The 23535-nt window shown below is 40.4% G+C and overlaps 1 protein-coding gene across 1 annotated transcript in view; it reads right to left on the bottom strand.

Annotated features, from left to right (window-relative positions):
• Positions 1-23535, bottom strand: part of PSD3 (pleckstrin and Sec7 domain containing 3) — a 492789-nt gene that overhangs the window by 392758 nt on the left and 76496 nt on the right. The window contains exon 2 of the mRNA XM_010363497.2: positions 20499-20607. Coding sequence (XP_010361799.1) covers positions 20499-20607 — 109 coding nt within the window. The remainder of the gene's footprint in view (positions 1-20498; positions 20608-23535) is intronic.

Consider the following 23535-nt stretch of genomic DNA (forward strand, 5'->3'; position numbering starts at 1 on the left):
TGAAATCAAACCCTTATTTTACAACATATACAAAAATCAACTCAAAATGGAGCGAAGACTTAAATGTATGACCTGAAACTACAAAACCACTAGAATAAAACATAGGAAAAAAAGGCTTCTTGACATTGGTCTAGGTCATGATTTTTTTGTATATAACACCAAAAACACAGGCAACAAAAGGAAAAACAGACAAATGGGATTGTGTCAAACTAAAAAGCTAACACACAGCAAAGGAAACAATTGTCAGGGTGCAAAGACAACCAACAGAAGTGAGTAAATATGTGGCAAATCATGTATCTTATAAGCAGTTAATATCCAAAATATCCAAAATATAAATACATACACATTTTATTTGTCAAGCAACTCAATAGCAAGAAAACAAACAACTCAATTTAAAAATGGGCAAAGGACTGAAACAGATATGTCTAAAAGAAAACATACAAATGGCCAACAGATACATTTTAAAATGCTGAACATCACTAATCATCATCCAGATAAAGCAAATGAAAACCACAAAAAAGTATCACCTCGAACCTGTTAAAATGGCTAGTATCAAAAAGATAAAGTACCAGATGCTGGAGCTATGTGGGAAGAAGGGGAGCTCTGTACACTGTTGGTGGAAAAGTATGGAAGTTCCTTTAAAAAAGCAAAAATAGGGCCAGGCATGGTGGCTCCCGCCTGTAATCCCAGCACTCTGGGAGGCCGAGGCAGGAGGAATCACCTGAGGTTGGGAGTTAGAGACCAGCTCAACCAACATAGAGAAACCCTGTCTCTACTAAAAATACAAAATTAGCCGGGCATGGGTGGCACATGCCTGCATTTGCAGCTACTTGGGAGGCCAAGGCAGGAGAATCGCTTGAACCCAGGAGGCAGAGGTTGCAGTGAGCCGAGATCGCGCCATTGCACTCCAGCCTGGGTAACAAGAGCGAAACTCCGACTCAAAAAATAAACAAAAAACAAGTAAAAATAGAACTACCATACGATCGAGCAACTCCATTTCTTTGTATTTAGCCAAAGGAAATGAAGTCAGTATATCAAAGAGATACCTGCATTCCCATAGTCTTTGCAGCTTTATTCACAAGAGCCAAGATATGAAATTGACCTCAGTGTCTATGGACTGATGAATGGATTAAAAAAAGTGGCATACATACATACACAGCAGAATACTATACAGCCTTAAAAATAAAGAAGAAAATCCCATGATTTGTGACAAAACAGATGAACCTGGAGGACATTATACTAAGTGAAATAAGTCAGGCACAGAATAACAAATATTGCATGATCTTATTTATATGCAGAATCTTAAAATGTTGAGCTCATAGTAACAAAGAGTACAATGGTGGTTACCAGGGGCTACAGCAAGGAGAGGGATGAGGAGATGTTGGTCAAATGGAACAAAATTTCAGTTAGATGGGATGAATAAATTCTACAGATCTGTCAGACAGCACAGTGCCTATAATTAATAATGCATTACACACTTGAAAATTGCTAAAGGAGTAGATCTTAAATGTTCTCACCACACACAAAAAAAATAAGTATGTAAGGTAAAGAATATGTTAACTGGTTTAATTTAATCATATCACAGTGAATATATGTAGGAAGATATAATATTTTATGACATAAATCTATATAATTTTTATTTGTCAATTATATCTTAATAAATAAAATTTAAAAAAAAAAGAAAATAAGGGAGAGAATTCTTTAACATTTCTTTTTGAATAAAAAAAAATCTCTTTCCTCTAGCTCAGACCTGAATACCCACCGGCCCACTGAATATCTGCATCTGAATGTGCCATCGGAATCTCCAACGCAACATGTCCCAAAATGTCAGCATTCTTCCACCTCATCCCCAAATCCACTCCTCCCTCAAAGCACTACATGTTGAAAGGCACTTCCGTCCACCCAGCGGCCCAAAGCAGAAACCACCCTCAATGCCTTCACCTTCCTTTCTTCCCGTATCTAATCAGTTCCCAATGTCAGCTATCCCTGCAGTATGTCTCGTCTTCCAAATCTCCACTGCCTCAGTTCAGGTCTTCCTTATGTGTCCCTTGCATTCCTGCACTACTTTCAGGCAGAGATGGAGATAGTTTACCCCACTATCCACTTGTCCTCTTCCCTTACTGATAGAACCCCTCCATTTTTAGCAAGGCACACAGCCGCTGAATAAATATTGTATTTTCAGCCTTTCTCTTACAGCTAAAAGTGATCATGGCACGACATAGGGGCAATGAGCTCTAACTAGAAGTCTTCCGTGACAATTTCTCCAACATAAAAGCAAGTCCTCACTTAACGTTGCAGATTAGTTCTTGGAAACCAAGACTTTAAGCAAAACGACCTACAGCAAGTCCTCAAATAACGCTGTTTTGTTATATTGATAACATAATCGGTTCCGTTACACATCCTATACGTTTCGCTTGAAGTCACAGTTTCCAAGAACTTATCAAGGATGTTAAGGACTTACTGTATCCTTATATTACAGCTAGTGCATGCCCCTTTGCTCTTGTGATTCCCACCCCCAACCCCGCCCCCTGCATTCCTGCTCTCAGGAACTTGGAGCTCATGCAACCACACCAGAAGATGAGAAAATCTCCAAGGATGGCAGACCAACTAGCCCAAAGCAGCCAGGACCTGGGACACTGTGGAACCAACATACAAGCTCTGATTCATCTATCTGGATTCCTTCCATGGTGGAGAACGTTTATTTTGTCTAAACCACTGGTGTGTGGGTGTGGGCAGGCGGGCGTATGTGTGTGTGTGTATTCATGTATCCTAACAAGGTTCACTGCCTCCAATCTCACCTCTCCAAAACCACAATCTATCTCTACATGGCTTCCAGACTGATTTCCTAAACCCTAAATGTGGAGAATCAACCCATTATTTTTTTAAAAAAATTAATAAAATACACACTTACAGCATGCTTTAGCATGGCATGTAAGACCATTCATAACCTAGTCTCTGCCCACCTGAAGTCTTCTTGTTCATTGCTCCCTCTTGACACCAGCTGCTCTGACCAAGCCATTGTCTACACAATACCACAGCTTTATATGTGCTTCTTGCCACTGTCAAAATATCTTGCTTCCCAGCACCCATTCTAAATTATCTTAAAAAACTCTGCTCAGATGTCACCTCTTCCAAGAAGCCTTCTCTCCATCCTGACTGGGGTACAAATTCATAGCCTCCCAAAGCCTCTGTTCTTACCTCTACTGTAGCAGGTATCATCCTGTGCTAAACCATGTTATTACTTGCCTGTTTCTCCAACCAGACTTCAGTCAGGCTGTAGGCTTCATCTCTCTGTCTCTGGCCCAGTAACTATAGGTATTCACTGAATGCATGTTGAAAAAGTAAATACTTCCAGGAATGTACTGAAGGAAGCTTTTGGCACCTGGTACCTGACATATTAACAAATGAAAACCTAGGCCTCTTGATTCTTTGCCCAGGCCTGTTTCCAGCACATCAGCATTTCCCCAACTATGTTCCAATAACAACCATTCAGAAAATGTGAATAATGTGTGGGTTTCCAGCCATGCAACACAGCTTTTAGTTCCACTAACCTGTCAAACTCCCACCACCCTCAAAGCCTCTGACCTCACCCTTTCGGTCTTCTACCTGGAGGCAGGGCACTCTACCTGCATGGTGCCCCTTTCCCTGGTTCCCACCATTCAGCCATCATTCATGCCAGTTCAGACCCGGGGAAGACTATCTGGTCTTGCAACATTTTTAATAATCCTCTAGTTTGGCTAACGACTGCCCTGAAACTCACCAGGCTCTACAATTTCCTTCATTCTCCTTTCTACAGATTAAGGTTTTGCCTCTTGGATGTTTTTAGCACTAGTCCCTGTCTTCATGATTTTCAAAGAATATCTAGAGTGGATGTATAATTTACCGGCAAATATGTTCAGCTTCTTAGGATATTATTCCTCAGAGGTTAAATTCATACAAAAGGAGCCAGGTGATCTCTTCCTGGGCTTCAGTTTCTTCTAGCAGTGTTTGTTCTACCCCTTCAAACAAGGTGACTGTGCTCCTGGAGAGAGAAACGCCAGCCACGACGGAGTTTCGTATCTCTGCTTTATCTCAGAAATCTGTTGGCATTAACTCACACACCCTTAGAAAGGAGCCCAACCTTTCCTAGCTCTCTTTCTTTTCCAGACACCACACAGTCATTGCCCCTGACCCGTGAGAACAGGATTGCTCAAGGTGCCATCCAAGAGCTACCCGAATTGGAACCATCTGAGGAGCCCATTCAATACTAGATTTCTGAGTCAAACAGAATCAGAATCACTGGAGTGAAGTTCAAAAATCTGAATTTTTAATAAGCCTAGAAAGCATCCAAGGTGGCAATAAATCCTTTGCTTGCAAGGTGGGGTGGGGCAGGACTGGGGCGACCAGGATCCCCAGAAACTGTCACCCGCAGCCCAAGACCACTGCTTTCCTTCACTTCCCTGCGCAATACAAAGACTGTAATTTTCTGTATGCACCTTGAAGTAAAAAAGTTTCATGGAGTTTCTAGAATTTCCTAGAGAACTACTAAATTAGTATTTCTAGGGCAGGTTCACAATGATCCTTTCCAAAACTTCTACAGGACAATCTAATATGCTCTGATGCTCAAGCACCATCACTTTAAAACAGAACTCTTTAAGGGCAAAAATACCTTTTCATAACATTTTGCAATGCCTCCTTTATTATCCTAAAGTGAAATTCATAAACAATATAACTGCCTAAATATAAAATTCAAAATAATCCATATAATGCCCTAAATAACACAAAGGGGAAACAAAATTAAAATGATTTTCATTACATAAATGCTCAGGTTAGTCAGACACCTGCTTGTACCTAAAGGAGAATCATGCTGAAAGCAAGGTTCGAGTATAGACAGATACAGCGGCACTGAAATGGTGACTCAGGAGCATGAGCACTGCTTTCTTGGATGTGATACTTTGAAAATAGTAAACAACTTATAGTAAATTTACAAAGAAAACAAAGTATAATCTTCTCTTGATTTACATGGTAGTTACAGTCCAAGAAAACTCACTGATATTTAAAACCACGTAAAAAACATTGTACTGACATATTCTAATGTCAGATAATTAGAAACATATTTTTATCCTACATGAATGTTCAACAGGACATTCGAGGCCATGAAGAATGTAGAATAGTTCTTCCTGCTGTGGTACTATCCCAAGGACTAACAGTTGTCTAGCATCCCCGGTCACCACCGATTAAAGGCTAGTATCCACCCACCCCTCCATCCCCAATCACTGTGATAATTAAGAATATACCCAACCATTCAACCTCTCCAAACAATATGAACAGAGGTACCTGTGTCAGGCTATATTATTATTTTCCCTTGTGACACTATCATACATTATAGTGACTCTAGAATCTCTGCGTGATTCTACCTATACTTACAATATTTTCAAAAGCAAATATTTGCATAAATTCTACCATAACAGAAATTGCTGGTGAAATTCTACATGAATGGAATGAAAATTTCACAGATATGAGAAACCTTCTTCAGAAATTCTTGAAAAAACAAATGCAAACTACATTTTTTTAAACAATCAAATCGTGTTTTCCTGTTGACATATTTCAATTTCACAGCTATCTTCTCACTATTAATATTCAATTGGCAGTGGTTCCTAAGTAGTTCAGCTCTGTATGTCAGTAAAATATATCAAACTACAGTTTAAATGTATTAAATGATTCCAAAATGCATCCTTTTAGTGTTAAAATGGTTTATAAACAGCTCAAGTAAATTACCTTTGAAAACACAATGGTTCTCAAGCCTGTATGTGCGTCATAACAATTACCAGGGGAGATGTTTAAAATTTCGAGATGCTTGGGCCATCCCTCGCCCACAGATTCTAACTGCATAGGCGTGGGTTAGGTATAGCCTAAGAACCTTTATTATTTTTTAAAAGGTCTACAGGTGATCCTCATGCTTGCAGAGGCAGATCTGGTTTTATGGGTCCTGAAACCTACACAACTGGGCAGGGAGTGGCGGAGAGTCTCTTTAAGAAAAAGAACAAAAAAATGGCAGGTCTCTTGGAGCCCTGGGAAAGCTTCCTGCACTGGCTTCATAGTAAATCCCTCTCTGGATGCTACTTGCGGTTGCAAAGTGTGACAGAATGAAACTCACAACTGGAACACCTGGGCAAAAGTATAAAGTCATACACTATGTATGCAGAGGCCATAAGCCCAACGCCCATGGGCTTCAGGAGATAATATAAATGAGTAAGGCAGGCAAGGTATGAGACAACACAGGAGGGAGTGGTGATCGAGTACATGTGCTCTGAATGCACCAGCACTATGTCGTGTCAATGCTAATGCACACTCAGTGTTGCGTTTCTCAAATTCAAGAGAAGCTTCAACTCTGGATTTTTACATGAAATCTCCCAGTTCTTAAAAGTCTGCTCAATTTTTTAATAAAACATTGGCTAGACCAAATAAATCATGAGTGAAAAACGCCAGTATGTCACTTCTGCTTTATAGAAGAGAAAAGATACTTCCTACCTAAAAATAAAACTGAAGAGTAGATAGTTTATTCAAGGATCCATGAAGGGAGACTGCTGAAAACATAGTTTGTGAGGCAGTTCATATACCTGACAATGAAAAAATGGTTTGTTCAGGGATTCTGCAACATCTCGAGGACCTAAGTTTACTCTAACACATCCTAACTGCACCCAAAGAGTTCTATAAGTCAATAAAAGACAAGCTCTCCAATACAAAACTCGTCAACAGGAAAATCTTTCAAAATGAATCATAAATGGCTAATAGGCATGTGAAAAGAAGTCTGACCTCAATTACATCTGGTGCAGCAAGTCTGTGGAGATTAAAGCTCTCAGTTCTAATTGTGACGTTCTGAGAATACAAGAATAAACTAAACGAAAGTGCTTTTCCTATTCTCCCACTCAACCTACACAGAAGACTTCTGTGACCAAATGTTTTCCCCACAAACTGAGCAAACAATCAGTTCTGCAGGAGACACCACCTGGGTGTCCTGGAATTCAATTCAACTGCAACACCATCTAACTGGAGATAGTATTAGATCCCACAGGTCGGGGGCTCAGTCCCCAAGACTGCCCCTTCCCTTCAGATGCCCATCTATAGCCGCAGGTGTTTCATGTGTGCTTCTGACTGGCTATAAATCAGGGTTCTCACAATCCCTTCCTTGGGTTCGATTACTCTGCTGAATCAGCTCACAGAACACAGGGAACCACTTTTGTTTCCCAGCTTATGATAAAGGCTGTTACAAAGGATACAAATTAAGGGATGTATGGAGCAAGGCATGTGGGAAGGGGCAGAGAGTTCCACGCCCTCTCTGGACACCCCACCCTCCCGGAACCTCCATCTGCAAACCCTGTCCTTTTTGGTTTTTATGGAGGCCTCATTAGTAGGCACGATTCACTCAATCCCTGGCTACTGGTGATCCCCCTAACCTTCACCCCTCTCCCCTCCCCAGAGGTTAGGGGATGGAACTCAAAGTTCAAACCCTCTAATCCAGGGGTGTCCAATCTTTTGGGTTCCCTGAGCCACACCAGAGGAATTGTCTTAGGCCACAGATAAAATACACTAACAAAAGCTGATGAGCTTAAAAAAAAAATCTTAAAAATGTTTAAGAAAGTTTACAAATTTGTGCTGTGCCACATTCAAAGCCATCCTGTGCTGCACGTGGCCCATGGGCTGTGGGCTGCATAAGCTTGCTCTAAGCTTGGACAAGGTAGCCCCGTTCTAAAGCCACCTAAGGGTTGCCAGGCACCAGTTAATTCATTCGCACACAAAAAGACATGCCACTTTGAAAATCCTAGAAATTTTAACAGGAAACTCAGACGGAAGACTAAATATAGTCATGTGCCACATAATGACATGTGGCTCACCGGGACCAACCGGTGACCACATACAGGATGGTGAGCCATAAGATTATAATGCCATATTTTTACTGTACCTTTTCTATGTTTAGATACACAAAGACCACTGTGTTACAATTGCCCACAGTATTCAATACAGTAACATGCTGTGTAGGTTCGTGGCCTAGAAAAAAACAGGCTAAGCCATATGGTCTAGGTGTGCAGTAGGTATACTATCTAGGTTTGCATAAGTACGTTCCATGATGTTTGCACAAAGATGAAATCACTTCACGACGAATGTGTCCCTTTCTTTGACACATGGCTGTATATATTTCACAGTGTTAGGTGTGATGTCCACTGCTGTTCCAAAGCTGATCTGATCCTACTCTCAAAAAAGTCAAATCCTTCAGCTTTTCGACAGCTACTTTATATATATATATATAAGTGTGTGTGTGTATATATAATATATATATAAAACATCAATCTAAAAAACAATGGATCTTGTAGACAAAAATAAAATGTTGCACTGAAAAGACAGTAGAAATAAGCTTTTCAATATGCTCTCCTGGTTGATTTCTGCAACACTTCTTAGTTATCTTAGTATATAAAACACCAACCAACTCCAATAAAGTAGTTAAGGCTACCAGTATACAGCCCATTCTACAGATATGTGGGCCAGTGTAGAATAAGATGGAACCTCTGACTTATTATACCAAAAACCCTAGCCAAAGAGAAAGTTATAGTCACTTCCCGGCCCACTTTGTCAAGCCAAAACAGACCACTGAAAACTACTGCCTCTCAAGCAGAGACTGTGGTATAGCTAAAATAATGGAGAACATATGGTCAATTTAATAAGGGCCAAGGAATAGTGAGCAAGTCTAACACATACTTGTTATTAGACTGTAAAATCATTTTTCTGCTTTCCATAATGGGTGGGAAGGAGGCTGGGGAGTGGAAAGGAAGGAGCAAAAGAAATAAAAATTGCCAAACAAAGAAGATTTACTAAAGGACTAGCCACAAAATTATAAACCAACTTCTATCCGTGGTGAAAACAAGAAAATAACTCAACAGAAAACCTTAGAATTAGTGGAATTGTCATTTCTTCCTTTGTTTATTTGTGGTTTTCTATCCCAGCCCACATTTTTCCTAAAGAAATGACTAGTAGGTTTCCTGGGTCCTGCAGCCAGATGCAAAGATCTGAATAGGCATGAGTAGGGGCTGAGCTGCCATGCTATTTTTTTTTTTTTTTTTTTTTTTTTTTTTGCATCTTGCTCTCCAGGAATTCTGTGTGTACAGTGAGGTGTCTACCCAAAGCAGACACTCAACATTCACCCAACACATTCTATCTGTTATTCAGAATTATTCAGCTTCTTCTTCGCACTAAAAACAAAAAATAACTAACTCAATATGGACCACAGACATAAAGGTAAGAGTTACAACTATAAAACATAGAAGAACATACAGGAGTAAATCTTCTTCACTTAAGTTAGGCAATGGTTTCTTAGACATGTCATGGAAAGTACAAGCAACAAAATAAGAGAGAGATAACTGGACTTCACCAAAATTAAAACCTTTTGTACTATAAATGATGACTATGAAGAACGTGAAAACATAACGAATACAATAGAAGACAGTATCTGCAGTAATATAATTAATAAGGGGTTTGCATACAGATTATAGAAAGAGCTCTTTTAACTCAATCATAAACAGACAAATAAGCCAATTAAAAAACACAGCTGGGCGCTGTGGCCAGGAGTTTGATACCTGCCGGGGCAGCACAGCCAAACCCCATCTCTACAAAACATTTAAAAATACAAAAGTCGGCCAGGCATGGTGGTGCACACCTGTGGTCTCAGCTACTCAAGAGGCTGAGGTGGGAGGATCACTTGGGTCCAGGAGTTCAAGGCTGTAGTGAGCTATGCTATGATTGTGCTACCACACTTCTGGGCAACTGTCTCTAAAAGTATATATATATATATATATATATATGTGTGTGTGTGTGTGTGTGTGTGTGTGTGTGTACTTTTTTACATACACACACACACACACACAAATTCTGTACTTTTTTTTGAAAAATGTTAAAGAATGGGCAAAGAATTTGTATACACATTTCTCTAAAGATACACAGGTTGAGCATCCCTAACCGAAAATCTAAAAATCCAAAATGCTCCCAAATCTGAAACGTTTGAGTGCCAATGTAACACAAGTGGACGATGACATTAATTAACACTGCAAAAAAGTGCCCATAGACAACAGGATGAAAAATGTGTGATGGGTTTATTCAAGGACTACAGCAGGGTACAATCATAACAGAACAAGAAATCATACCAGTTTATAAAATTCGAGAGAGAAGTCGAAGTCAAAAACCACCGTTAACGAGGAAGGTGACTGGAGAACACATTTAAAAAGCCATCAAGCAGAATGTCTCCTCATCCTTAGAGGACTCACTTTCAGGTCCCTCAACTGCTACTGGTGTTTCTTCTCAACTCAAAAAACAAAACCACGTACAGCGAATTCTTATCTTTTTCACTTTTCTTTCTTTTCTATAACCTCATTTTAGAATTGATAGAGTGAGTTTTTAATCAAAACACAGCATGGCAGACGAGGACGGAAAGCCTACCGTTGTTTGTTCCTGCCGTTGTCCAGGTACTCTGGTGATGCGACTGTACTGCTTGGTTATCTTGAACACATTTATTTTTTCACCGTATTAAGGGTATGTTCTATTTTTTTACAGTTAAATACGTATGTGTGAATTAGTATTAGAAAATGATGGCTTCTCAGAAGTATATAAATTCAGAGGCAGGAATGAGGGTGATGCCACATAACCACAGATTGTCCACATGGGTGGCTGAGATAGTGACCTCTGCATTCTGATGACTCAGCGTACATGAACTTTGTTTCATGCACAGAATTATTTATAATTATAATTATATATTTATAATTATAAAACAAATGAATTTCATGTTTAGACTTGGGTCTCATCCTCAAGGTATCTCATTATGTATATGTAAATATTCCAAAATTCAACAAAATCCAAAAAAATCCCAAATCTGAACACCTTCTGGTCCTAACATGACAGGATACTTAACCTGTACGATAAGCCATAAGCACAGGAAAAGATGCTCCATGTCATTAGTCATTACAAAAATGCAAAGCAAAACCACAATGAGATACTACTTCATATCTCCTAGGATACTTATAATTTAAAAAGACAGAGAATAACAAGTATTGGCGAGAGTGTGGAAAAACACACAGACAAGCAATTTTTCCTCTGCCCTCACACCACAAGGAGTAGGTGATTTTCTCCACACATGAAGCAAGCAATCAGTCCTGCAGAGGATACCAGCCAGGTGTTCTCTAATGCAATTCAGTTCCAACACTATCTACCCGGATTCTGCATCAGGTCCTACAGGCTGAGAGCCTGGTCCCTCCACCCCCCCCAACCCTATGCCCTAACCCCACTTCACCCTTGCCACTTTAGATGCTAGTTTAAAGTCCCAGGTTGTTTTATTTGTGCTTCTGACAGGCTCTAGATCAAGTATTCCACAACCCCTTCTTTGGGCTCAGTTTGCTACAGTGCCTCAGAGAACTCAGGGAAACATTTACTTACATTTACTGGTTTATTATAAAGGGTATTACAAAGGATGCTGAAGAAGAGATGCATAGGGTGTGTATGGGAAAAGGGGCACGTAACTTCCAAGTCCTCCCCAGCCACGCCACCCTCCAGAAACCTCCACGTGTTCAGCTATCCGAAAGCTCTCCAACTCTGTCCTTTCGGGTTTTGCTGTTGTTGTTTTTTGTTTTGTTTTTTCTAAGACGGAGTGTCACTCTGATGCCCAGGCTGGGGTGCAATGGCGTGACCTTGGCACACTGCAACCTCTGCCTCCAGGGTTCAAGCAGTTCTCCTGCCTCAGCCTCCCAAGTAGCTGGGATTACAGGTTCACGCCACCACTCCTGGCTAATTGTTGTATTCTTAGTAGAGACGGGGTTTCACCATGTTGGCCAGGTTGGTCTCGAGGTCCTGCCTCGTGATCCGCCCTCCTCAGCTTCCCGAAGTACTGGGATTACAGGCAAGAACCACCACGCCCACCCCTTTTCGGTTTTTATGGAGGCTTCATCACACAGGAATGAATGACTAAATTACTGGCCAACTTAACCTTCAGCTCTCCTCCCAGGATGCTGCTCAGTGCTGCTGTGTAGCCACTGACCCAGGGGCTCTGGGCTGCTACCATGCTGCTTAGTTTCCCTGAACACACTTAGGAGAAAGTCCCAAGCCTCCAATCCTGCTGTGTCCTTCTGGTGCCCAGCCCCGTCCTGAAGCTACCTAGGGGCTGACAGCCATCAGTCAACATATGAGCACACAAGAAGACATCACTGCGGACATTCTAAGGATTTTAGGAGGTGTATGCCAGGAAATGGGGACAAAAACCAAATACATATTTCACAATATTGCATCCTCATACACTACTGGTGGGAATGCAAAACTGTACAACTGTTGTGGAAAACAATTTAGAAGTTCCTCAAAAGGTTTAATGTAGAATCACCATTTGACTTGGCAATTCTACTTCTAGCTATGTACCCAAGAGAAATGAAAACATACATCCACTCAAAAACTTCTACAGCAGTTCTCCTTACAGCATTACTCACACAAGCCAAAAAGGAAAAGCAACCCAAAAGATATGGTTTGGCTGTGTCCTCACCCAAATCTCACGTGGAATTGTAATAATACCCACATGTCAAGGGTGGGGCCAGGTGGAGATAATGGAATCATGTGAGCAGTTTCCCCCATACTGTTCTCATGATAGCAAAGAAGCCTCACAAGATCTGATGGTTTTATAAATGGGAATTCCTCTGTACAAGTTCCCTCTTGCCTGCTGCCATGTAAGACATCCCTTTGCTCTTCCTTCGTCTTCCAGCATGATTGTGAGGCCTCTCCAGCCATGTGGAACTGTGAGTCCATTAAACCTCTTTCCTTTATAAATTACCCAGTCTCAGGTGTGTCTTTATTAGCAGCGTGAGAACGGACTAATTTACTAAATTTCCTTCAAATGGTGAACAGACAAAATGTGTCCTATCCATATAACTGACTATTATTCCACACGAAAAAAGTAGAGATAAATATTACAGCAAAACTAGTCGTAACAATGATTCTGTTTATATGAAGTGTCCAGTATAAGAAAATCTCTAGAGACAAAAAGCAAATTAGAGGTTGTCTGAAGTGACAGCCAGTCGGTGTCCTTCCTCCCTCCCTTCCTCTCTCTCTCTTTCCTTCCTTCCTTCTTCTTTTCTTTTTCTTTCCTTCTCTTTCTCTTTTTCTTTCCTTCCTTCCTTCCCTCTTTCTTTCTCTCTCTCTCTTTCTCTCTCCCTTCCTCTCCTCTCCTCTGCTTTTCTTTTTTCCTTTCCTTTCCTTTCTTTTTCTTTCCCTTCCCTTCCTCTTCCTCTTCCTCATCCTCTTCCTCTTGCTCAAGACAAGGTCTCAATATGTTGCCCAGACTGGACTTGAACTCCTGAGCTCAAACAATCCTCCCAACTTTAGCCTCCCAAGCAGCTGGGACTACAGGCAGGAGCCACCAGCAAGTCTTTTCTTTTTAAGATGATGAAAATGTTCTAAAGTGGCCTGTGGTGATGGATGATGCACAATTCTATGAACGCACTAAATAGTCACTGAATTTTACACATTAAATGGATGAACTGTATGGTTTACAAATTGTATCTCAATAAAGTTATATTTTAAAGTATTCAGCCTTCTGGGTCACTATGGCAGACAAGGATACAAATTTGTTTAATCTTCTCCAAGCCCTATGAAAACAGCAACAACCAATTTCAAAAGAAAATAAATTGATAACAGTGCTGAGAAAAAAAAAAAAGAGTATAACCATAGACAAAATAACCATAGACAGAAGTCACAACCCCCAACAAGCCCAGAGGGCCACAGTTATCCTAACAGTAGAGCCACAGAGAAGCCAGAAACCCAGCGTTGGCAGGTCTCCAGCCTTGGAATGGGAAGCAGAACATAGGTCACCATGATTAACTGAAAAATCACCTGCAGAACAGATTCCCATCCTAGCCCCCTCCCACCCTGTTCCCCTACCCAGAGGCTTGCCTGCAGCAAGGCACTCAGCATGAGTCTAATCCCACCTGCACTTGTGCCAGTCCATACACCCCACCTCATAGAAACCCATTCCAGCCCTATATGAAGGGAAGAGACCTGCTAAGGACACACACTCCACACAACCAGAGAAACTCTACCTGTCTATATTTGGGAACTCAAACTTTCATTCATGCATACGAGCAAACTCCAACATTTGAGGACTAACAGTGGCTTTCAAAAGAAGTTCCAAGATTTAATGAAACAGAACCGACCCTGGATGAAGCAGAAATCCAGGAAACAGAAGGTAATCACAGGGAGAAAAAAAAAAAATCTAATTTTTTATTTAGAGAGATTCAAAATAATGCATCCATAAAAAGCAGACTGCAATAAAACTGAGTGACCAGAGAATGGGAAGTAACTCTTGACATCATAAATAAAACTATAAAAATGTTGTTAGAAAGAATGGAAGATCATACTTTAAAATAGGAAAGAAAAATGAAAAGACACAGAAGATTGATCTAATCCAGGAGAACCAACATCCATCTAACAGGAACTGCAGAAGTAAAAATCATTCTTAAAAAGTAGAGAGGACAAATATTTTCAGAGCTAAGGAAAGACGTGACTGAAAGGGTTCCACATGCACCATATAGCAAGAACACAAGACTCACACTTCCAGAAATGTGAGTGGGGAGGGATCAAGAGAGCCCTGAAAGCTGTCCATAGAGAAAAAGCCAATTGCCCACAGGTGAGATCTCAAAGGTCTTTGCATTTAAAACAAGAGACTCCAGTGCATACTGTGATTAAAGCCAATTAAGCCAATAAATTAAAGCCCATTAAGGCAAAAGAAGGGATTAAATATTTTGAAAAGCACCATGCAAAGTCTACCACTTGTTATTCATTTCCTCATTTCGTTACCTAATTTTTTTTTTAAAGAAGCATAAACTTAGATTCCAAATCTGCTTGATTTCCCAAACAGTGAAACCTGAGACGGGCCATAAACTTTCACGTACAAGTCTTTGCATGCACATACGCTTTCATTTCTCTTGGGTAAATATCAAGAAATGGAATGGCCTAGTGGTACAAAAGGTATATCTTTAACTTCTTAACTGTTTCAACTGCTTTTTTTTTTTTTTCTGAAACGGAGTCTCACTCTGTCACCAGGCTGGAGTGCAGTGGTGCGATGTCAGCTCACCACAACCTCCGCCTCCCAGGTTCAAGCGATTCTCCTGCCTCTCCTGAGTACCTGGGATAACAGGCATGTGCAACCACACCTAGCTAATTTTTGTATTTTTAGTAGAGACGGTGTTTCACCATGTTGGCCAGGATGGTCTCCATCTCTTGATCTCGTGATCTGCCCACCTTGGTCTCCCAAAGTGCGGGGATTACAGGCATGAGCCACCGCGCCTGGCCTTCAGCTGTTGTTTTTAAACAATTGGACCTTTTACATTCCCATCACCAGTGTGTAAGAGCTCAGCAGCTCCACTTTCTTACCAATCACAATGTGGCCAGTCTTTTTAATTTTAGCCATTCTAGTAGATTTTATTAGTATCTCATTGTGGTCTTCATTTCCATTTCCCTAATGACTAAGAATGTTGAGCACCTTTTCATGTGCTTACCTGCCATCCATATCTGTTAAAATATTTTGCCCATTTTTTTTTCCCCATTGGGGGTTTGCCTTCTTCTCATTGAGACATAAGAGCTCTCTATGTATTCTAGATACCAGGCCTTTGTTGGATCTCCAACACAAAATGTCAGTAGTCAAACTGTTGAGAAACACTCATCTAGTTAATTTTGCTGAAAAGAACCATATTACACTGCAAGGAGTCATGTATCTACACGATTCACTTTACCTTTAAAAACAAAACAGGTAATTTTTTAAAAACTGACATGAGATACTTCTTAAAATCATATGCTACAGAATCCATTTACATCTAAGTCCAGCAAGTACCTTACGTATTCATACTTCTGACTATAAATCACCATAAAGAGAAAATTTGCTTAGACAATATGATTTAGAATGAGTTCCAACTAAAAGAAAACTAATATTTTAATAAAATTTTGGTATGTCTTTCAGAGGCTTCCAAGCAGCTGAGTGAGCTCTCACTACACAATCACTCTAGAACCTTAAAAGCACAACACATTTCCTACGGCTTCCCTACTGGCCCTACCCAACTCTTTTCTTTTAATGATGGGCTCCGAACAGTTCAGGTGATGGCAGCAGGGAGGCAATGTAAAAACAGTTCTCCTCCTTCCTCCACTAGTCATCAAGTACCTTCCCCAACAGAACAGTCCCCGAAGGCCTCCCTCAGAGCCTGTTTATTCTGATCCTGGTTGCCATTCTAACACAGCACATTTATAGCATGTTTCAGGAGAGTGGGGTGAGGTGACTTTTACATCTTTCCAACCTGAGAGTTGGTTTTTCCACAGGAACAGATGATGTCACATTTCAAACATGATGCAGAACCGAGGAACCTGGATCGTGGTCTCAAACCTACCAACAAGTTTGGGGCTAATTAATTCATTCTCTTGAGTCCTCAGTTTCCTCATCTATAAAATGCAAAAGAACTTCTGCTATTTCTTCCAACATAAAGATTCTGCTACTTTAATATATAAACTAGTTTCCTAACAGCTAAACACTGACTGGGTACCATGTGCCAAACCTTGAGCTGTGTATTCACAATCTCATTCAATTTCCACTACAACTCTATGAAGAAGTTACTACCATTATCCCTATTTTTCAGATGAAGAAACTGAGGAGGCTCAGCGACCTGTCCACAGGCACCTGTCATAGGCTGGGACCCAGGCTCCGCTGCTGCTGCCACAGGCGCCCTGCATTCAGTAAAGTGGGAGGAACAAGATACAGCTTTATTCCAGCCACAGACAGCTGTGAGGAGTAATTACCGTCAGAGAGTTCCAAAAACCCACACAAACTCTAAAAAGCAAGTTTAGGACCATTTATGAAGTTCTACAACTCTCCAAACAACTGAGTAACCCATGAAGGTGCCTATCTTACCTCATTACATCAAATAACTTCCAATTACTGGCATGCTGTACCTAATAAGAGGGCTGCACTGAAGCTGAGACTCCTCACAGGCCATCAGAGAGACTGGATTCTTAACCGGATTCTAAAGCATCTCAGCTATGTGCCTGTAGGCACGTTCTTTAATACCTCTGAAGCTCATTTTCCTCACCTACTTATTTTAAAAAGTCAGTAAAGTCTTCACCTTGCCTAAGGAGGCACTACATGATATGGCCCTATTCTAAACGGTAATCTTTCTGAATTCATCTCTCAGTGATGATGTCCGCAGACTAACAGGGCTACTCTCCCCCAGCCCCTCAAACAATTTCTGTCTCCTACTTATGCCATTTCTTCAATTTGAAATGCTCTTCCTGCAAAATTCTACTATTCAGAATTATAGTCATCCTTCAAGACCGAGTTCAACTTCCACCTCCTCCATGGAGTCATCACCAGACGAACTGAAAGTGATCATTCTTTCTTGCTAGTCATTTGGAGACATTGTTTCTCCTTAGCTAAAGAATAAGAAACTTATGAATAAGAACCACATCTTCCACGTCTTTGCACCTTCAATGTGCCAAACACAAGTAGCCTGTGCATAGGTGCTCATTAAATGTATTTGTTCAATAATGCATGCATCCTTTCACACCTACAGAATAACATCACACCAGCAGCAACTACCACCGACTATTTTTACCAAGGCAAGTAAGAAACAAAAGGTTTAAAGTGTCATTTTGATTTGCCTCGGCTATGATATATCTGAGCTGCTGATACAGGGAAAAGTACTCAAAACCCATGAGTAAGGAAGAACCAAACGCACTCACCAATAAGGCAGAGAACTATGCAGACATTTGGTATTATCTCTATATAGTTAAAGTCAGTTTTATTATAGTCAAAAAAAAAAAAGCTTAATTAGCAAAAAAAATCACAATGTCACATTCGAAGTTAAGTCTTTGCCAAGGAGTTTTATTTTATTTTTTAAATTGTTTGTTTACTTTTTGAGACAGAGTTTCACTCAGTCATCCAGGCCCAAGGGCAGTGGCGTGATCTTGGCTCACTGCAACTTCTGCCTCCTGGGCTCAAACAATTCTCATGCCTTAGTCTCCTGAGTAGCTAGAATTACAGGCACACGTCACCATGCCCAGCTAATTTTTATATTTTTAGTAGAGACAGGCTTTCACCATGTTGGCCAGGCTGGTCTCAACCTCCTGACCTCAGGTGATCCACCTGTCTCGGCCTCCCAAAGTGTTGGGATTGGAGGTGTGAGTAACCATGCCAGGCCAATGCCAGAGTTTTTAAAAGCCTTGGGATAACTATAATCAGTACCCCCATCAGGGAACGAGTAAACAGATGATTAGGTACCTCAAACTTCAAGCCTAGAATAGTTAGGTATTTATGATACAATGACAAACAGCATAAACGGCTACAATACATGTCAAGTATAAGAGATACACTATGAGACACATTCTCCTCTAAATTAGGACACTGTGATAAAAGCCAAATGATTTTTAAAAATAATTTAGCTGGTTTTTTTACTGTATCTAAGAGTTCCCAACGATTAAGATATCTAATAAATATTCACTTTTTAAGCTAAAAGAAGTTATTATATGGCTGTATATCCACTGCCTTCCTGGTATCCTCAAATACTGTGGAGTTATTAAATAATCCCATCTAACATGTGAGTCAAAAATGTGTAGCTGATAGTTGGCTTTCTTCAACTGAGCAACAGCTGTATTAAGTCAGATTCTTGGTCTTCCCAAAACAAAAATCAGTGTCAGATAATAATAGAGCTGAAAAAAGTAAGGATTGCACTTATAATATCAGCCTCAAAGATCAGGGATATGATGATCATGGTGATGGTTATCACAACAATTAATAGCAGCGAACACTTTTATAGCACTTATTACATATCAAGCATAACTCTAAGATCTTTTTTTTTTTTTTTTTTGAGATGGAGTCTCGCTCTGTTGCCCAGGCTGGAGTGAAGTGGCGTGATCTCGGCTCACTGCAAGCTCCGCCTCCCGGGTTCACGCCATTCTCCTGCCTCAGCCTCCTGAGTAGCTGGGACCACAGGCGCCCGCCACCACGCCTGGCTAATTTTTTGTATTTTTAGTAGAGACGGGACATGACCCTAAGATCTTTATAAATGAAAACTTAATTCATCCTCAAAAGAATCTAAGACATATGTCACTACAATCGCATTTTAAAGATGAGAAAACTGAGCCACAAATAAGTTGGATAACTTTGCAAGGTCACACAGTTTGTAAGTTACAAGGCCAGGGTTCAAATTCAAGAAGTCTAGATCCAGAACTCAGAGAATATTAACCACATGCAATAGCCTTTTCCAATCTAACTCTCCAGATACGCTAATATCCCCTTTATCATCAGTTTTCCATAGATAAAGTTAAATGTTTTGAAATTCTATACAAAGCCATTTGCATTTTTATCTTGTACCTCCTTCTAGGAAAATGTCTTCAAAAAAGTATTGCCTTAACAGGATGAGCTCTGCAGTGAGACAAACTTGCATTAAACTCCTGGCTCTGCTGTGCGAGTGATTGTGATCGGGAGGAGATTACTTCAGATCACCCATCTGGAAAATGGGGATAAGAGTACCAACTTCTATATATGGTTATTGTGATGATTAGCATAGTGCCTTAACACATGGTAAGTAATCTAGTAGGTGGGCTAATATTGTTACTAGTAATAGTTCTATTTATTCTAAATTTACCTGTTTCAAATCGAAGAATGTTGCTTCTAGTTCCAGAATACTAAGTTTGCTGACTAGATTAGGCCAATACTAAAAAGTATTAAAAATAAGCAAGAGCTACAATAACCTCCAAAGTAAAGATTGCAGTGTCTGAAAATCATTGTGGAAATGTTTCCTAATAATATATTTTGTTAGTGAAAAACAAGCACCGAGGGCTGGGCACGGTGGCTCACATCTGTAAACTCAATGCTTTGTGGGGCTGAGGCAGGAGGACGGCTTGAGGCCAGGAGTTTGAGACCAGCCTGGGCTGCCAGACCCTGTATCTTAAAAAAAAAAAAAAGTTTTTTTTAATTAGTCGGGTGTGGTGGCATGTGCCTGTAGTCCCGGCTACTTGGGAGGTTGAGGCAGAAGGATCATTTGAGCCTGGAGGTTAAGGGTGCAGTAAGCTAGGATGATGCCAGTGCATGCCAGCCTGAATGACAGAGCACTACTTTGTCTCAAAAAAAAAAACAAAACCACCAAAAATACATTAGTCAATATATATAACAATGGTAACTATGGAAAACCCTTATGAAAATTGGTTAATTCTTGGAATTTCAAATATCAGAAGCTGAGAATTCTTCAAACCAAGAACCTGACTTGAAATTACCAAGAAGAGGCCACAAGAATTACATGAAACATTTGTGGATTCTACATCCTGGGAAGATTGTTTTGATGAATAATTAGAGCACGCAGGTTTCACAAAGGTAAGAAGAAAGTAATGCAGGTGGAGAAAAATCACTCTGAAATCACAGCTCTTCTTATCTTTTACCTGGGAGAGGAATATCAGGAAATACTTACTAGTATCTGGAGTTTTCCCTTCAGCTCTGCCAAATAAAAATTCATATTTGGCCTTAGCAACACTTTGGGAATGTGCGGATGCATTGTTCACCCAAACAAACGTCTCTGCCTGCAAAATTAGAACAAAACAAAGACACATTTAAAATACACCATAAAAAAATACATCATAAAACAAATTATCCAACATGAGATTGGTAAAGTAATTATGACATATGTACTTGATGCTATCTAACCATTCAAAATGAAACATGAAAAATACAACCTGAAAAGAATCAGAATACAAACTATCACTGCATTATTACAACTATATAAAAATGTATACATATAAACATCTATAGGGAAGTCAGCGGAAAATAAAAAGGATGGCTTGAATGGGAGGTTGAATTATGGTCGGTTTTTTAAAAATTAATGTTACTTTTCTGCAATTACAAAACTATATTTTGGCTGGGCGTGGTAGCTCACACCTGTAATCTCAGCACTTTGAGAGGTCAAAGTGGGTGGATCACTATGTCAGGATTTCAAGACCAGCCTGACCAACATGGTGAAACCCCAACTCTACTAAAAACACAAAACTTAGTTGGGCCTTGTGGTTCCTGTAATATTAGCTACTCAGGAGGCTGAGGCAAGAGAATCGCTTGAACCGGGGAGGCAGAGGCTGTAGTGAGCCGAGATCGCGCCACTGCACTCCAGGCTGGCTGACAGAGCAAGAATCCATCTCAAAAAAAAAAAAAGAAAGAAAACTGTATTTTGTTTTTAAACACATCATTTTCCAAGTGATTATCATTACCCACAGTCCATAACAAGAATATTTCTTTGTGTGGCTTCTGTTAAAGTACACCAACAAAAAAAAAAAAAAAAAAAAAAAAAAAAAAAAAAAAAAAAAAAAAAAAAACAGTCTTTCCCCAAAATAGATCACATTTTTAAATAATCAGGAACACCATTCAGCCAAACAGGGCATGGAACAGAACTGCCAGGCATCCCATTTATACTGATTGTCCTACATTTCAACGTCTGTCCCAGGGTCCTATGTAATTCCTAAAGTCCCTTATTTGAAATAAGAACTACAAAGGTGATGGTGAAAATGGTACATCCTAACTCTGAACTCCTAAGACCTCCTTCCTCACTGTTTCAGGCAACTATCAAAAACCAGGAGTGTCTCTGTTCTCTGGCTGAGGACTAATTAAAAATAAGTTGCAAGGAAAAAAAATTCCAGACACAAAGAAATTTGACCTAGCCCAGTCAGGGAGACCTTCTTTTGCCTCTTTACTCTGAACCTAAACATTAACCAGGATACAGATATCACCCATACTGGTTTCTACCCACTGGTTATGAGACATCATCTTTTCTCATGTCTGAACAGTGACTGAGCATTCACTTTGGGGGAGAGAAGCGTGAATGGTTTTTATCAGCAACCAAGTAACTATTTCAAAGAGGGAAATGTTAGTATTTCTATTCTATGCTTTGGAGCAGAAATGACTGACAATAGTAGGAAGACCCTATCACAACTCCATCTCCCCACTGGAGACAGGTTCAGGGGGCAGACTCCACTTTGTTCTTCAACACCAATAGCAAAGAGCTAGTGTGCGCAACATTCAGATAGTAATTTCTTAAAAGAGCTCCACTATCGCTTAATGTTCATAATGTGTCAATTGTATCAGTCTGAAAAGGTGCATACTCCTCTTGGTGTTATGTGTTTGATAATCACAGGTTGTTAATTATCCTTTTCCCCAATAGAGAGGAAATATTAATTTTGTGATGTGTTTGGGGAGCTTCAGGCTACTAAAAGAGGAACCTAGCCAAGGGGCTGCCACCTAAGGTGCCCTAATTTAGGCAGGTGGTCAGGGAAAGCTCTCTGAGAAGCTAACACCTGCAGAGATGAGAAATACGACAGGCTGGGGAAGGTCAGCGACATATTGGTGGGAAGGCCATACGCATGGCCTTAAGGAATGGAAGGACGGATGAGGTTACTCAGATAACTAAGAGAAGGCCAATGTGGCCACAGAAGAGAGGATGAGCGGGCAAGTTTAAAGACTTGCAGGATGAAGAGTGTAGGTCAAGGAAAAGATGAAGCAGTTTGATGGGTTTGATGGGAAGCTACTGAAGGGTTTTATGGGATACACTGATTCATTTGCATTTTAAAAGATGATTCATTTACACTTTTAAAAGATCATATGGGTGTTATATGGAAAATGAATTGGAGTGAGACAATTAGAAGCAGAGATAACAGCTAGAAATCCAAATGAGAACAGGGAAGCTTGGAGGAAATAGGCAAAAGTGGATGAATTAAAATATATTTTGTAGGAAGAATTACACAGTTTGCTGATAAACTGGATTTAAAGAATGAGGGAAAGGGGCCGGGCAAAGTGGCTCATGCCTTTAATCTTAGCACTTTGGGAGGCCAAAGTGGGTGGATCACTTGAGGTCAGGAGTTCAAGACCAGCCTGGCCAACATGGTGAAACCCCGTGTCTACTAAAAAATACAAAAATTGGCCAGGCGTGGTGCCATGCACCTGTGATCCCAGCTACTCAGGAGGCTAAGGCAGGAGCATCACTTGAACCTGGGAGGTGGAGGTTGCAGTGAGCCGAGATGGCACCACTGCACTCCAGCCTGGGTGACAAGAGTAAAACTCCGTCTCAGAAAACTGAAAAAAAAAAAACAAAGAGGGAAAGGGAGAGATTAAGGATAACTATAATAGATACTAACCACTTACTCCGTGCCAGGCATTGTTCTAACGTAATATATGGAATATCTCATTTAATGCTCAGAACAATTCTATGAGGTGAGGGCTACTGTCATCCCCATCTCATAGGTGGGAAAGAGGAGGCAATGAGAGGCTAAACAATTTTTCCAAAGATATATGAATCCCAGATTCACATCCAAGCAGTCCAAATCTAGAACTCTTGGCACTGGGGATGACTCCCAGGGATCTGGCTTGAACAACCAGGGGCATGTATTGAGAATGGAGAGACTACAGAAGAAACAGTATCAATAGGCTGCATTTGGGCTTCCAAGTGATCCCCCAAGGACTCACTAAAA

The sequence above is a fragment of the Rhinopithecus roxellana genome, chromosome 9 (assembly GCF_007565055.1).
Source record: "Rhinopithecus roxellana isolate Shanxi Qingling chromosome 9, ASM756505v1, whole genome shotgun sequence".
NCBI classification, from domain to species: Eukaryota; Metazoa; Chordata; class Mammalia; order Primates; family Cercopithecidae; genus Rhinopithecus; species Rhinopithecus roxellana.